The sequence below is a fragment of the Lepidochelys kempii genome, chromosome 2 (genome assembly GCF_965140285.1).
Source record: "Lepidochelys kempii isolate rLepKem1 chromosome 2, rLepKem1.hap1, whole genome shotgun sequence".
NCBI lineage: Eukaryota > Metazoa > Chordata > Testudines > Cheloniidae > Lepidochelys > Lepidochelys kempii.
The window spans coordinates 234168534-234185607 of record NC_136381.1 but is presented as its reverse complement, the minus strand read 5'-3'; the positions used below and the strand labels follow the sequence as shown (position 1 = coordinate 234185607).

General features: G+C 41.6%; 1 protein-coding gene across 1 annotated transcript in view; it reads right to left on the bottom strand.

The window, feature by feature from the left end:
* Positions 1 to 13043: 13043 nt before the first annotated feature.
* SPAG6 (sperm associated antigen 6) overlaps positions 13044 to 17074 on the bottom strand; it is a 42910-nt gene continuing 38879 nt past the window's right edge. The window contains exon 11 of the mRNA XM_073334224.2: positions 13044 to 15863. Coding sequence (XP_073190325.1) covers positions 15797 to 15863 — 67 coding nt within the window. The 3' untranslated portion in view covers positions 13044 to 15796. The remainder of the gene's footprint in view (positions 15864 to 17074) is intronic.

Below are 17074 nucleotides of genomic sequence, written 5' to 3'. Positions count from 1 at the left end.
GGTGTTACCATACACACTGTAACGAGAGTGATCAGGTAAGGTGAGCTATTACCAGCAGGAGAGCGGGGAGTGGGGGCGGGAAACCTATTTCCCCATGTTTATTTCTCCCCCTACTGTTCCTCACATGTTCTTGTCAATTGCTGGAAATGGCCCACCTTGATTATCACTACAAGAGGTCCCTCCCCACCCCCCACTCTCCTGCTAGTAATAGCTCACCTTACCTGATCACTCTTGTTACAGTGTGTACGGTAACACCCATTGTTTCATGTTCTCTGTGTGTATAAATCTCCCCACTGTATTTTCCACTGCATGCATCCGATGAAGTGAGCTGTAGCTCACGAAAGCTTATGCTCAAATAAATTTGTTAGTCTCTAAGGTGCCACAAGTCCTCCTTTTCTTTTTGCGGACACAGACTAACATGGCTGCTACTCTGAAATCTGTCAGTAAGAATGAAGTGATTGAGCCACCACCTCATTAAAATCCTGTTTATAATGGAGAGGGAACAAATATTGAACCTATCTTTTAAACAGGCAGGAGTGGCAATTTTGGGAAACGCAGACCAGTAAGCCTAACGTCAGTGTCAGTTAAACTGGCTGAAATAATAGAAAAACAAAACCCCGACAGGAATATGATATGACAAGGACAAACACCTTTCTGTAAAGGAAAACTATTCCTGTCTAATCTTCCAGAATTCATTGAGCATGTCAGCAAAATAATAGTAAAAGAGAACTAGCTGAGATAATTTATCTGGATTTTCAAAACACCTTTCACACCGTTCCTCACAAGAGGCTAATAAGAACACTAAGTAACTATGGAGTGTGGTATAAAATATTGTCTTGGATTAAAAACCGGCTAAGAGACAGAAAGCAAAAACTAGGAATCAGTGGCCAACTTTCATCACAGCAAAGTGTTACCATGAGGTGTCTGAAGGGTCTGTATGTGGACTAGTGTTTAATATATGAATTGATATGCAAAAGGGAGTGGACAGCATGGTGTCAAAAATGGTGGGTGACACAAAAGATTTTAAACTAGTCAAGTTGAGGCAAGACTGTGAAGCACTTCAGAGAGACCTAATAAAGCCAGGTGAATGACTCAGATTAAATTAAATGTTGACTAATGCAAGGTAATGCACATTGGAAGGAATAATTTGAATTGCTTGCACATTACAGGGGTCTAAATTAACTGTAGCTACTCATGAAAAGTCCTAGATATTGTGGACAGCTCAATTAAAACTTCTGCTTAATGTAAAGTGGTGAGCAAAAAGCAAACAAAATGATGAACTATATAAAGAAGAAAGAGAAAATAATATACAAATCAACAAAACACCCTCGAATTCAGCTCTGGTCGCCCTATCTCAAAAAAAAAAAGATACAGCAGAATTAGAAGTGGATCAGAGATGAACAATTAAAATGATCTGAAGCATCCATCTAGTATAGTAATTCCTATGTTGTTATATTCTATTGCCTGACCTACTTTATCCAGGAAGGTGGGCCATGTGCATTCAGTCCTCATCCTCAACTTGTTCGGGATCATCAGAGTCATGTGCACTAATAGTTTGAGCCTCTCTTAAAACCTCACATAGTAATTATTGATTGATAAGTGATCCTGATAGGGATTCCATGTCCTATTTGGGCATCAGCTGTAGAGGGTTAGCTTTTCCACCAACCTCTCTAATTTTTCACCTCCATTTGCAACTCATTCTTCCTGGGAGCCATTATATAATGGAGAAATACTTGTCTACTGTGAGTTTCCTTGTCATTCACTACAGCAGCTCTCTCTGCAATAGTGGCGGTGAACTTTCCTCACCCACGTGCTCCATCATGCTTTCTGGTGGTCTAATGTATTTGTGTAAGTGGGGAAACCCCATGTCTGTTCCCCCACCCCTCACCTTTTTGGCCATTGCAGAAGGATGGGTACTTCTGGCCACATGGGGCATTAGAAACCAACCCTTCTATAACAAACAGGGTTTCTCATCATGACCCTGGTTTCTCATGGGGTTGGTACACTATCCCATACTTACAGAAGTGGTTCAGCAGCTCCTACTGATTTTCAAGTCTCTCCCACCCCAGAGATCTTCCTCAGAAAGGGAGCTCCTCTTAGTAGGTGCAGGGACAAATTCAGACCTCTGATGAGTGGTCGAGTCAGGGTAGAGTCACCTAGGAATTCTCTCCCCTGCAACCTACTAGTATTCATATAGGGGCTAGATCCAGCTCTTCTACTCTCTGCAGCAAAGCCTTGATGACAGAGATGAGAACTTTCTGAAGTGTTTGAGAAACAGCTACTGCCCCGAGTTTCTTGCCCACAGTAGTTATAATCATAGAATCATAGAACTGGAAGGGACCGCGAGAGGTCATCTAGTCCAGCCGCCTGCACTCGTGGCAGGACTATGTATTATCTAGACCATCCCTGACAGATGTTTGTCCAACCGGCTCTTAAAAATCCCCAATGATGGAGATTCCACAACCTCCCTAGGCAATTTATTCCAGTGCTTAACCACTCTGACAGTTAGGAAGTTTTTCCTAATGTCCAATCTAAACTGCCCTTGCTGCAGTTTAAACCCATTGCTTCTTGTCCTATCCTCAGAGGTTAAGAAGAACAATTTTTCTCCCTCCTACTTGTAACAACCTTTTATGTACTTGAAAACTGTTATCATGTCCCCTCTCAGTCTTCTCTTCTCCAGACTAAACAAACCCAGTTTTTTTCAATCTTCCCTCATAAGTCATGTTTTCTAGACCTTTAATAATTTTTGTTTGCTCTTCTCTGGATTTTCTCCAATTTGGTCACATCTTTCCTGAAATGGGGTGACCAGAACTAGACACAAGACTCCAGTTGAGGCCTAATCAGCGCAGAGTAGAGGGGAAGAATTACTTCTTGTGTCTTGCTTACAATACTCCTGCTAATACATCCCAGAATGATCCTGCCTTTTTTGCAACAGCGTTACACTGTTGGCTCATATTTAGCTTGTGATCCACTATGACCCCCAGATCCCTTTCCGCAGTACTCCTTCCTCAGCAGTCATTTCCCATTTTGTATGTGTGCAAATGATTGTTCCTTCCTAAGTGTAGTACTTTGCATTTGTCCTTATAGAATTTCATCCTATTTACTTCAGACCATTTCTCCAGTTTGTCCAGATCATTTGGAATTTTAATCCTATCCGCCAAAGCACTTGCAACCCCTCCGAGCTTGGTATCATCCGCAAACTTTATAAGTGTACTCTCTATGCCATTATCTAAATCATTGATGATGATATTGAATAGAATCGGACCCAAAACTGATCCCTGCGGGACCCCACTCGTTATGCCCTTCCAGCATGACTGTGAACCACTGATAACTACTCTCTGGGAACGATTTTCCAACCAGTTATGCACCCACCTTATAGTAAGGTCCATCTCAGTTGTATTTCCCTAGTTTGTTTATGAGAAGGTCATGTGAGACAGTATCAGAAGCCTTACTAAAGTCAAGATATATCACATCTACTGCTTCCCTCCATCCACAAGGCTTGTTACTCTGTCAAAGAACGCGATCAGGTTGGTTTGACATGATTTGTTCTTGACAAATCCATGCTGACTGTTATTTATCACCTTATCATCTTCTAGGTGTTTGCAAATTGATTGCTTAATTATTTGCTCCATTATCTTTCTGGGTACAGAAGTTAAGCTGACTGGTCTGTAATTCCCCAGGTTGTCCTTATTTCCCTTTTTATGGATGGGCACTATATTTGCCCTTTTCCAGTCTTCTGGAATGTCTCCCATCTTCCATGACTTTTCAAAGATAATTGCTAATGGCTCAGCTAATCCGGCATGCTATGGCCTAGAACTGCTTTGCATTATGGTGGGTTCATGCTCCATCACCTCTGGAGTTGGAGCCTGCACAGTAGCATTTTTCAGCTGAGGAGGAGGAAGAAAATCTAGCTCTTGCATTTCCAGGGAGTGTAATATAGCCAGACCTGTGGGATTCATGGAGAGACATGGTGGTGGTTGTGCACACCGGTGTTAAAGGGCCACTTGCAATGTTACTGCTGTGCTTTTGGGGACAAAGATGAGTTTACAATAAGGAGCCCCTGTGTCGTGTCATAAAATTACATCAAATTTTTCAGTTGTCTGATGTTTCTTCCTTCACCCAGCTGGCTAATCTGTGGTAGTAAAACTGACCATCCTGAAACAGGATAGAATTTACACCAGGCTTAAAATGTTTACTTGCTACATATCTACTCGCCCATTTTCTTGCATGATGGTTTTAAATTCTATCAGAGCATTGTTAAAATATCTTGCCTCAGCCATGTAACTATTTCAGAAATTCAGATGTGCTGCGTTTTTGTAACTTTTGCAATGGGCACAAGCCTAATGTGTGTATTCCTACTAAAACAGAGGGGCTGCTCAGCTGAATAAGGGTTTTCAGGATCAGTTCTATTCACTAATGTTATGGGTCATTTACAGGGTTGCACAGTGTCTAATATAATACATCTGATAGTTATCTTTTATGTATTTTTAATGCATCTACCACCATCGTATTGAAGTATTGTAGTATCCAGGTTTCATTTGCATGCAACATTGTGTTGAAGTTAAATTAGTCTGTTTATAAATAAAATAATTATGCTTCTGTATGTCCCTCAAATCACTGTCTACTGATTCTTGTTTTCGACATCCATCCTGTGAAAATGGGACACTACTGCCAGTGTTTTTCACATTGAAATTGTCAGATTGCTTGGAGATAGGTGCAAGGATCACAGCTTTACCAGAAGGTGCATAAACACTACTCGGATCTAAGAGCCCTATTCCCCTCCCCCTCCCCAGGATACAAAGTAATTTCACTGCAGTGATTAGGAGTTACTTGTATCCTGCAGGGGAAGGGGAATGTTGGGGGTGGGGGAGAATCTAATCTAGATTTTGGGTTGCTGCTATAGTTCTGTGTGCTCCTCTTTAGAATGGTAATATGCATCTCTGTTTAATTTCACATGGAAGGAATTTAGTTTATTACAAATCCAAACTATAGCCAAGAGAGGGAAAGAATCTCATTTTCTTCCTGCATGGTCAGTGAACAAGTACCAATAAAACCAGAGTGCATTCTGCTCCTTGTGTAAATTATGCACAGAAACTCAAACGGTTTATAAAGAAGTTTCAAAGGCAGTTTAAAAAAATAAACAATGAAGGGTGACTAGATGAGAGGAAAATCCTTGACCTTTGTCACCTTTTAAATTAGTTTCTAATCTCCTAACAAGAGGTAATTAAGTTCACATTAGTTCAAATTGTTATTGGGGCATTCTAACCTTTATTTGTAATGATACCCAGATTTACAAAACATCCCATTCAGTGACACACACTTGCATTACCAATGTATAGGACTTTTAAAAAAAATTGGGTAGTTGGCAGGGTGGGTTGTATGTTTCTGTTATCAGAAGTAGAGAGGCCGTGATTCTGCTTTCATTGAAGTCAATGGCAAAACTCCCATTGGTGGTTGCTGCAGGGTCATGCCCTAAATAAATTATATAGGTAGGTAGATAAATAAATATAGCAAAAAAAAATCCCTCCACCACTGCGCCAAATGAAAGTCAGGTTTCACAGCCCTGTTGTCATAACATGCCTATAAATCATGTGTGATGCTGTGAGTGTGAAATAACATTCTTGTAAACTGTGGAGAAAATGAACAATTTTGATGGCCTTTTAAATAACACAATTGCCACCTGAAAACAAATTAACAGTCAACTGTGCATTGATCTGTTCAGTAAATAGCAATAATGCTTAGTACTCATACAGCAGTTTTCATCTTCAAAACACTAATGAATCCTCACACAAAACCCATGGGAAATGTTTAGGAGCAAATCCTCTTCCGTATGTCAAGCCAAGTACATGAGGTTGGTGCAGGTTGCTGTGTGGGGATAGTGGGCGGTGGGGAGGATTAAGGGAACCCTATAGTAGCCCCCATATGTACTCCCCTCCTGGTCAGGAACGGGTGTTGGAGCCATGAAGTTAGCCTGGGGCAGGACCTGTGGCTCCTTAACTCCATCACCTCTTATATAGAAATGCAGAAGGAGCCCTCTTTGGAGCAGAGTTCCTCAGCGCAAGAGGGCTGAAAGGACAAGGGTTATCCATTGCTGTGGATGTATTTATAGAATAGCTAAAGGAAACCTTTCATTTCCCCAATAATAATAATAATAATAATAATAAAAATATTCACTCCTAATAATTCCCACATTAGCTTGAGCTAAGGAACAAGTGCCCAGCTTAATTTAAGTGTTTTGGTATTTTATTTGCTTGTGTCACCAAATTTTTTTTTAAAAGTCCCAATGCTTGTTCTAACTAAACCCAAAGTTCTCATTAACCTCCCATCAAAGTCACTGACAAAACTCTGAGGGAGCTCTTTGCTCCCTTCAGCAATAAAAGGAGAGATTTTATTCTTTATGGCAGACTAACAATCGTTCAAATTTTTGCCAAATATTTTTATATTTAAGACTGAGATTGTGTGCTTGAATATGCACCTGTGTTGTAAATGAGATGTGAGTTTTAAGGCCAATATAAACCTGCAAAACATGTTTGGGATTCCTACTAACACCTCACCTCCTGCCGTACAATGCTACTCTGATTATCTGTTACAGCCCATTATTAAAGAATGGTAAAACTGGAATCCACAACATGGATGTTTGATGACATTGCAGCACCCCGAAGAATGCATTTCTCCACTGGTGTGAGCTGTACTAGACCCCGAGATGGGTTTGTAGCTGTGTTCCGTTTTGCTGAGTTATTTTGCAGACAGTATTGATCGCACACAATTTAACAGGGAAAACACGGGATGAGAATAAAGTACTGTTACTACAGTAACCCTGCACAGATGTGCAGCACATCTGAGATTCACTAATCCCAAAGGTCTGGGCCCTAACAATGAAAATCTGGAAAGGAGTGCAAGCTACCTACATATGAGAGTGAATCTGTGCAAAGAAGTAATGCACTAGGCACAGAGAAGTTACATTTATTGAACTAGAGGATTATATAACCTTTGTTTTGAAAGCATTACTCCTGGCTGTTGGCCGTGTTGCCACACTAAGTCCTTGCGCACTCTCATGCTCTCTCTCACAAGCACATATATGGCAAGAAATGGCTGTTATGCTTTTCCTCTTTGCATTCACAAGCTTCTCACCCCCACAATATCCTTAACTCATGATGGTTAGAGGAGAGCTGGTTTTCATGGTCCTGATTCTCTGCCCAGTTATCCTTGTGTATCATCGCTGAAGTCAATGGAATTATGTGATTTACACCAGTGTGCGAGGTGAATCAGGCCACGTATCTCCATTTCCTGTGCCCTTTTGTACCATCAGTCAGGTCATTCAGAAAATAAAGCTGTGTTTGGGAGGTTACCCTAACTTCCTATTCCCGGCAATGTTTATAAAGAGGGAAGGGGCAGAGTAACACCCACCAAAACCTTAGGAATTAGATCACAATCTAAATGCATGATAGCCTGCATAGGTGAGTAATGTCTAATATACAAACATAGAGAGGATGCTGGATAGGGGCTAGAACCGGGAAAACATATGAACCAAAGCATGAGGGTGCTGCACAATGAAGCATAACGGAGACTGAGTGTATATGGAACACGTAGAGTTTCATTGTATGCTCGCCTGAGCAGTACCAGTATATTTCTTTTGTTCTTACGTTTGCGTTTTTGCGATCTCCCATTTTTGGTTTGTGGCTGGCCTTTACTTTCTATTTTCTGTTTTCATGCATATACGCTACGCTCTTGGTATGATCGAGTACAGTGGTTCTCAACCTTTTTTTCCTTTGTGGACCCCTAAACATTTTCAAATGGAGGAGCAGACTCCTTTGGAAACCTCAGACAGTCTGCAGACCCCCAGGGGCCCATGGATCACAGGTTGAAAAGCACTGATCTATGGTAACTACAACCTTTCATGGACCCCTTAGACATAGTCTCCGGACCCCAGGAGTCTACAGACCACAGGCTGAGAACCACTGATCTATCACACAGCTTAGAGTATGCTCATGGTGGAACTGTTTGCTCCTGATTACTGAATAAAAAGTTTTTTGGGGAAATGAACAATCCCTCTTGAGATACAACAATATCAAATTGTCCCCACTAAGAACTCGATGATGCAAGATGCCAGGCATCTTTAATTCCCATTGAAGGCAGTGCGAGCTGAGGGCCCTCCGCACTTCACTGAGTCAGTCAGCTATTCCCAGGAGCAGGCCTTTGGTGTCAGAGAACAGTAATTGACTAATACATTTAACTCATGGGAAAGGAGATGCTTGTGATATGCAGCACAATATAATGGTAGTTTTCTTGCTGTAAGCATATAAGGCAATAATTTTAGCCACCCAAACATGCTTTGCTAATGCACTGTTCCTAATTTGATTTTTTCTGCAGTACATATAACTACAGTACAGTGGTGATAGTATAATTAGTATTCACACTAACTCAAATTATAGAGTTGATTGCAGAATGTGGTTTCTTCTAGTAACACCAAGAGTAACACTTCAGTATTATAAGAAAAGATGACACGGACATTTAATACAAGTGAGAAAGGGACTGTTGTCACTGGAATTAGTTCTGGATATTTTTCTCTTTCTTTTAAGAAAATTCCTTCCAATTGTCTAAGAAAGAATTGAGAAAAATGCACAGAATCCTTAAGTATTTAGTGCAACTAAAATTCTAAAAGAATAATCTTCCTTTCCTAATCAGAATTTTAGTTATATTAGTCAGAATTTCAATCCATAATTCTTTACAGACATCCATGAATTAGGACTCCTGCAATGGAGTGAAGTATTATAACCCACATTTTTACAGATGAGGCATAGAGTAACGGACTTACCAAGGTCACAGCTGAAATCTATGGCAGAGCAAGGAACAGAACCTAGAGTTCCTGATTTACAGTCTGGTGCTTTAACCAGGCCATCCTCTCCTCCTCCCACTCTGCCCCTCCCAATGATCAGGTCCATTGGTTTAACAAAACAGGACATTGGCTTCCAAGCAGCCACAGAAGACAATATATGGTCAGACATACTTTCAGATAGATATGCAACCACCTCATCTTCGCTTTGGACAGCGATTCAGTGGCTCATAGTCAACAGCCTCTATGTGCTACAATCCTATTTACTATTTCATGGTGCTCAGAGCTCCAATTGGCCAATTTGATCCACAAATCTAGTAAACCAATTACATATCGATGCTGAGGATTTAAACCAGTTTTTTTTCTGTCACTACTGTAACACAACGTCTTACTCCAGATAAAAAGATAGAGAAATGGTCCTTGAATCTCCCAGTGGCCTGTTAGATTCAGGGCTCTGCTGCTAAACACCTGAAAAAATAGACCTTAACATCTCCCAGACCAGAAGATAGTATCATAGAACCATAGGGTTAGACGGGACTGCAAGGGTCAACTGGTATAACCCCCCTGCCGAGATGCAGGATTTGTTGAGTCTAAACCATACAAGACAGGTGGCTATCCAGCCTCTTTTTGAAAACCTCCAGTGAAGGAGTTTCCACAACCTCCCCAGGAAGTTTGTTCCACTGTCCTACTATTCTTACAGTTAGGAAGCTTTCCTGCGATTAATCTAAATCTGCTATGCCATAGAATCAGAGTTGGAAGGGACCACAAAGGTCCTCTAGTCTAACCCCCTGCCAAGATGGATGGTTTAGACACAACAAATCCTACAAGACAGATGGCTATCCAGACTCCTTCTGAAAACCTCCAGTGAAGAAGCGTTCACAACCTCCCAAGGCAGTCTGTTCCATTGTCCTACTGTTCTTACAGGTAAGAACTTTTTTCTAAGATTTAATCTAAATCTGCTATGGTGTAGTTTGAACCCATTGCCTCTTGTCCTGCCCTCTGTGGCAAAAGAGAACAACCTTTCTCCATCTTTTTTATGGCAGCCTGTGATAGGGCAGCTGCCCCTCACTGGCAGAAAAGGAGTTAAAAGCAGCCCTAGGGAGGCTGTGCCAGAGGCAGCAAATTACAAAGGGGCTGAGAGTAGCAGCTAATCATGGCCCGGCAGGCTCATCTAAGAAGGGCTGCAGGGCAGAGCAGAGTTCAGTAGCTGACTGGAGCTTGAGGGGAGAAGACCAGACTCCTAGTACGAGGAAGGAGCCCCAGCACCTGGAATAATTCAGTGCTGCAAGCAGGGATCAAGGGAGCTAGACAGAGCTCCTGGCAGGCTGCTAGGGCCTGCTGGCTGAGGCCCTGAGGTAAGGTCAGAAAAGGTGCTGGAGCCACATGGCAAGTGGCCCCAGGACAAAGGACTATAATTGCCACTGAGGGAGTGGTTGGATGGAGATTGCAGGTCCCCCATAAGGGGAGAACATAGAGCCCAGCACAGCCAGAGCGCAGTATCACGGAAGAAAACGCTGCAGTCCTGGGAGTGATGCAGGTCCTGGAACGAAAGTGACGTTGGCGAGGCACCACCAATGGAAGGTACTCTGGCAAACAGAGTTAATTCCCATGACAGCCAGCAGGAGGTGTCGGAGTGGTGAGTCCCACCCCATCACACAACTTTTCAAGTATTTGAAGACCACTGTCAGGTCCCCCCCTCACACTTTGCTCTTTTCCAAACGAAACATATCCAGTTCCTTCAGCTCATATGGCTTGTATTCCATCCCTTTGATCATCTTTGTCACTTGCCTCTGGATCCTTTCCAGTTTCTCTGCATCCTTTCTATATTTGGTGACGAAAATTGGACACAGTACTCCAGCTGAGGCCTAACCAGTGCCGAGCAGAGTGGTACTATCACCTCCCATGATTTGCGTGCTGTGCCTTTGTTAATGCAACCTAAAATTGCATTTGCTTTTTTAGCAACAGCATTGCATTGCTGACTCATGTTGAAGTTGTGATCCACCACCACTTCCAGATCATTCTCAGCAGTGCTACTGCGAAGCCAGTTTTCCCCCATTCTGTATTTGTGCATTTGGTTTTCTTCCCTAAGTGTAGCACCTTATAATTGTCTTTGTTGATTTTTGTTTTGTTGTCTATAACCCAGTTCTCCAATTTATCAAGATCCCTCTGAATTTTAGCTCTCTCCTCCAAAGTGTTGGCAAATCTCCCCTAGCTTTGTGTCAACCGCAAACTTGATCAGTATGCTCTCTATTCCTACATCTAGGTCATTAATAAAGATATGAAACAACACCGGATCCAGAACAGATCCCTGTGGAAGTTTGAGTCCTCTCTCCAATCCAACATCATTCCATTAATAGTTACTCTTTCCTTGTGGTTGTTTAATCAATTATGCATCCACTTAATGGTAGTTCCGCGGAGCCCACATTTCTCCAGCTTATCAGAATGCGACTGTGTCACAAATCTTGCTGAAGTGCAGGTATATTATGTCCACCGCGTTCCCCCTACCCACCAAATCAGTTATCCAGTCAAAGAAGGAAATCAAGCAGGTTTGTCATGATTTGTTCTTGGTAAATCCATGCTGGCTGCTAGTGATCACCCCTTTATCCTCCAGATATTCACAAACTGAATGTTTTGTACATTGCTCTAGTACCTTCCCAGGCATCAAAGTCAGGCTGGCTAGTCTATAGTTCCCAGGCTCCTCCTTTATCCTCTTTTTAAAGATGGGCACTATGTTAGCCCTTCTTCAGTCTTCCAGGATCTCTCCTATCATCCATGAGTTTGTAAATATTATTGCCAGTGGCTCCGACATTTATTCAGCTAATTCCTTCAGTATCCGTTAATAACATTAGGCCCCGGTGATTTGAATTTATTCAAATTGGTCAGATCTCTTTACTTATCCCGATCTGCATCCCTTCCTCTTTGCCCTGATATTCTGTGATTGCCTATGGTAACTTCACTAGTCCTCTGGTCACATTTTTTCTGAGAAGACTGAAGCAAAGTAGGCATTGAGCAGCTCTGCCTTCCTATCGTCTTCTGTTACCAGCTCACCTTCTCTTTTGAGCAGTGTACCCATAGCGTCCTGATCTTCTTTGTCTGACATATTTGAAGAACCCCTTCCTGTTGTCTCTAACATTTCTTGACAATTGTAACTCATTCATTGCCTTGGTTTTCCTGATTTTGTCCCTAAACGCTCATGATATTCCTATGTATATTTCTTTGGTGACATGCCCCTCCTTCCAGTTCCTGTATGTATCCCTTTTGGGTTTTAGATAGTTAAAAAGTGGAGTGTGCAGCCACATTGGCCTCCTATGGCTCTTCTCATCTTTCCTCTGTGTCAGAATAGCTTCATTTTGACCCTCTATTATTACATCTTTTAAGAACTACCAGCTCCCTTCAACTCCTGTCCTTCCTAATTGGTCTTTCCATGAGACCTTGTCTACTATTTCTCTGAGTTGGTTGAAACCTGCCTTGAATCATATGTGTGAGAGTAGAGTTTATCTGTGTAAGCTCCCCTTTGCAGATCCTATTGATCCCTGAGTAGCTAGATGAAAAAGATAGTTTTTGTGGACCAGCCAATACTGCTGCTAAAAGGATTACTATTCTGAACATCCCTGCACTGTTTCCAGGCCCTAGCCTCTGCTGAGTCACATAACAACTCCAGAAGTGGTGCTTTCAGTAAACAGAATCCTGCTCAAATGGAAAGGTGAGCGCCAGCCTGGGTTCTTTGTACCAGATCGTCCTGCAAGGCTCTCCTGTAGTAAAGCCAGGATTGTGGGAGCCTGGGGGAAGCCTGCCAGGATTCAAATGCAGCCCCTAGGAGGAGAGCTGTGAAGAACCTTCAACTAAGAGCCACAAGGACTTGAACTGAGAAGCCCTGATAGTAGGGCAAAGAATTACCTGAGCCCAAAGAAGGGCTAAAGAAGCTGTGAGTTTAAAGGAACATAACTACTTGTGCCTGGAAGGGTAAAAGGGACAGTTTATATTTATTTTGTGTTATGGGTTAATAAACCAGTCCCCACAAGTGGGAATTATATTTGAAATACGTGGGTGCATGAGATTTCAGAGGGAGATATAGAAGCACTGCTCCAGAGGTAAACTGAGGCAGCAGCTGACCCTTGCACAATCGGCCTTTTCATCAAGCCAACTTCCATAAGTTTGTGTGGGACATGATGCCATTAAACCAGTACAAAACCAGAATTTCTACAGTTAATTCAAATGCAAATGTCTATATTTTATTACATGGAATTGAGACAAAAGATACACACTTGACAGTTGCCACAGTAATGGTGTAAACATTAACATAGATATAGATATTATTTAAACCAAGAGAGAGAAGTCTGAAGTGCTGTAAAACATAGCTATTGAAGCACTGCAAAAAACAGTCGTCATTGAGCTAGTGATCTTAAATTTGAAAATGCAAATAAGTGATAGTGCTGTTTAAGACCTAAATCCTGCCCTGTGCAGCATCAGTGTCCCTGGGGAGTCCTCCAGCCACAGGAGGAGGGAGTGCAATCCAGTGAAGGAGCCTGTTCAACTGCAGGCAACCAGCACAAGATTCTCTAGCATCTCCATTCCCCTGGCTGCAGCAGCATGGCAGGATCTAGCAGGATCCTTGGATTATTACTACAGCAGTTAGAGGCCAAATGATTTTATTGGCCTAGGATAAAATGTATAATTGTCTTAAATAATAATTCCCCAGTATTGGGCCAGCTTCTGCCAGGCACCAAGCACCCTCCTTTCACACTGTGTTGTCCTCACAGTTGGAGTGATTGGATGATCTGGTCTACTGTGAGAAATTAGAAAAAGATTTAGAGGTCGGTGGTTGGTTTAGGCCCTGAAATTTACCCGTGCAGAATCCCTGGGATGTACACAGTGTATCATTCATGGGGTATGATATGGTGTTTACTTTCCTTTAGATATTTTGGTTGCTAAGGAAGGAACCCACCTGGTATGGTCTATGAATAACTCCATATCAGAATTCATGAAGCCTCTCAGCTTCCACTTCAATTAGGGCTAGATACTGCAAGGTGCTGTGTACTCTACTCCCTCTGAAAAGCGTGGAAGCTGATAGTACTCACACCTCACAGCAGGGACTCAGCCCTTTGTAGAATTAGTCCTTTAGTCAAGATAGCCCATCAATATTTTTGTAAACTGCTGAAAATGATGCTGACAAGAATAAAAGAAAATAGAAATTTAGAATTTGGCCAAGGAAACCCACTCTAAATTATTTCCAACTACACTGAAGCATTGCTCCTGTTATATATAGTTAATTCCTGTTTTATAAACTTACTCAGTTAATACATTTTTTCAGAAAGTAGAAAAATTAATTTGACACATTTTATTGTATGTCAAAAGTGTTCTCTTTAATGCAGGGTTTTCAAACGTCTCTCCCCACATTGAGTAGTTCAACACTCCACTGTAGAAACAAAATTCTTATTATTCTTTCAAAGAAAATGTTACATACTAGAGGGAGAAAAATGGTCAGTAGTTCAAAGGGAATGACAAATGACTATGCCAGGTAAGCTAGTGAATACTCAGGGCTACATCCTATCCTGTGCTGCACTGGTACCCAAGAGGGATAAGAGGAATTTAAGAGTCTTATTACAACATGTAAGAGGGAAAAATCTCTCCATAGTGCTCCAGCAAGCACTAAAAAGCCAACAGCTAATATCTGCAACATACCTGTGTGGGCATGACCTATGGATGAGGGACTCTCTTTAGGCTCTGGTCCTGTTTGGACCCAATTCTGCAGTGTGCCAATTGTCTCCTGACAAATGCTGAGCAACCTCAAGTCCTGTTCAAATCACTGGGAGTAAAGTGCCCTCAATTCACTGAAGATGCTCAGTATTTTGCAGGCATTATTCTGAGGGCCCATTCTGTGAGCTGTTGAGTACTTCCTGCCAGATGCTGCGTACTTTCAATCAGAGTTGAAAGTGCTCTGAATCTGACACGACCTTACAGGATCTGGCCCCTATGTACATACAGAAAGTTCCGTTTGGGTGCTCCCCTGATCAGAGGGGAAGAGAAGTGTGCTGCCCCTTCCCATCATGAGAAATCTTGCCTTGAGCAGCAGGACTCCTGCAGAGGATGCACTGGCCAGGATTCCTGGTCTACCATACTGCACCAGCCAAGGTAGGATTTGATCCTCATATCGCTGTCAGACCCTGACGCTTGTCTATTTTACACCTACTTTGGCCCCTAGAGACCAAAATCGTACCTCATAAGTCAGTCTCTTGCTTTCCATCAGGGAGGGGTTGGAAATGTTTCAGAGGAAAACATAATAAATTGATTGCATAATAAAAAAGGGTTAGGATTCTCTCAGACCTGGGCAGCTCTAACGTATATATAAAGGTACAAACAGGAAAATGGTTATGATACTGGGAAAGCCAAAGCCTGGGTCCAGGTCAGATAACCACTAACTTTCCTTGAGGAAATAAAGAATAAGGACTGATTCTACAAAGAGTTTTTCCATCACAAATCCTTGCCCTCACATGGAGTTCTAGTGAAACATGGGGTAATAACTACTTGTAGGATCAGGCAGAAAAATCAGAAAAGGAGGAGCAAAACTTGAGAAACTAATTATATACAGAACAAAATTGCTGGAGACGCTGAGCTCCCTCAACTTCCATTGAGGACAGTGGGAACTGAAGAGGGCTCCCGAGTACATCCAGGCAGTGCTCAGCTGCCTGCAGCATGAGTGACTTTTGAGAAACATGAACTCCTGACATTTGAGAAGCCCTGTTCTCAATGTAAGCTTACACAAACACTACAGCACAAGAAAGGGTCAAGGTTATTTCTTCAAACTGACAAAGGATTAACAATGATGATTAATAGTTCAGAGAATAGGAGAAAGATAAATATTTCAGAATTCAGCAAAACTTTCTGGCTATACTGTACTGTATTTTCATGCCCATCATAAAAGCACATATGAGAAAGAGTATTTTAACAGAAAAACTGAAGCATTTATAAAACTGGTTGATAATTTTCCACCCTTTCCAGAAGTGCATCAGAATATCCAGGAGAATAATACCTGAAAAAGAAACATTTTGTCTGTGTATTAGACAAGAGAATATATATTATGCTAAATATTTAAATTATACTAATATCTAGTGTATTTATTACAAAAACTGCTAGACTCAAACTTGGGTTCTAGCTCAAGAAGATCTGTAATTATCCACCTGTAATCCTGTAAGAGACTGTTTCTGTACAACCTTGCATCTTGTGTCGTCATTTACCCTTGAGCAAAATGACTGTAAAATGCCAGTATTCAGACTTATAGGACCAGATTTTCAGAATTGCTCAGTATTCAATTAGAGTCAGATTTTCAAAAAGAGCTCAGCTCCCATTTCGGCACTTAAAGGAAGTGGCCAGTTTTCAAGAGAGCTCAGCACCCAACAGAACTCTTCTCAATGGGAGCTGCTGGGTGTTGAGATCTTGAGAAACACTGGCCCTTAATGCAAAGCAGGAGTTTCCACAGAATGGCTGTCACAGCATAATGGTTTACGGCTGCCAGAGAAATGCAAGTGCATGTGTCGAGAACTAATGCAAAGGCAAAAAGCTGATTAATGTACAATGTTAGTAACAGTGATCTTGTAACAATGTTTTATGGCAGTGATCTTATGTCTGTAATACCAAATGACTGATGGAGATTATATTATTCAAGAGATTTTTATTAGAGTAGAAATTCACTGTGACTTTACTGACCTACTGCATTCTGACTGGCTTTGAGAACAGACCAGTGTGCCTCAAGTAATCAGAGGCCAGCATTTTATTTTATTTTATTTTGTTTTTTAAGCAGGCTGCCCTTTTCTGAATAAGCTTGCTGCTGACCAGTTGAAGGCTTTTTGTTTTTGCTTTTTTAACAGAACTGTACCATTTACCTAAAGGTTCATTGGTGAAAATTTATAAAATCCTTCCAAACCTGCAGGCCTCAAGCATATTACACTATAGTTCATGGTTTGACATAGATGCTAGAATTTTGTCTGCACTGAGATTTCTAATAAATACGCTTAGTTTAGACTTCATAGAAGCCAAATTTTAAAATTTGTGCACATTTTTATGTACACCCGGATCTGATGTAAATCCATACATGCCCCAGTGTGTGTGTAAATCAGTGTTTATGCCCATACCCAGCTATGTATGCAAAATCTCACCTATGTGCATCAGATATTTGCATGTCTAAGTCAGATGTGCACTTTTATGCTCACTTCTTTGTAAATTAAGCCCTATTTTTATTACCTA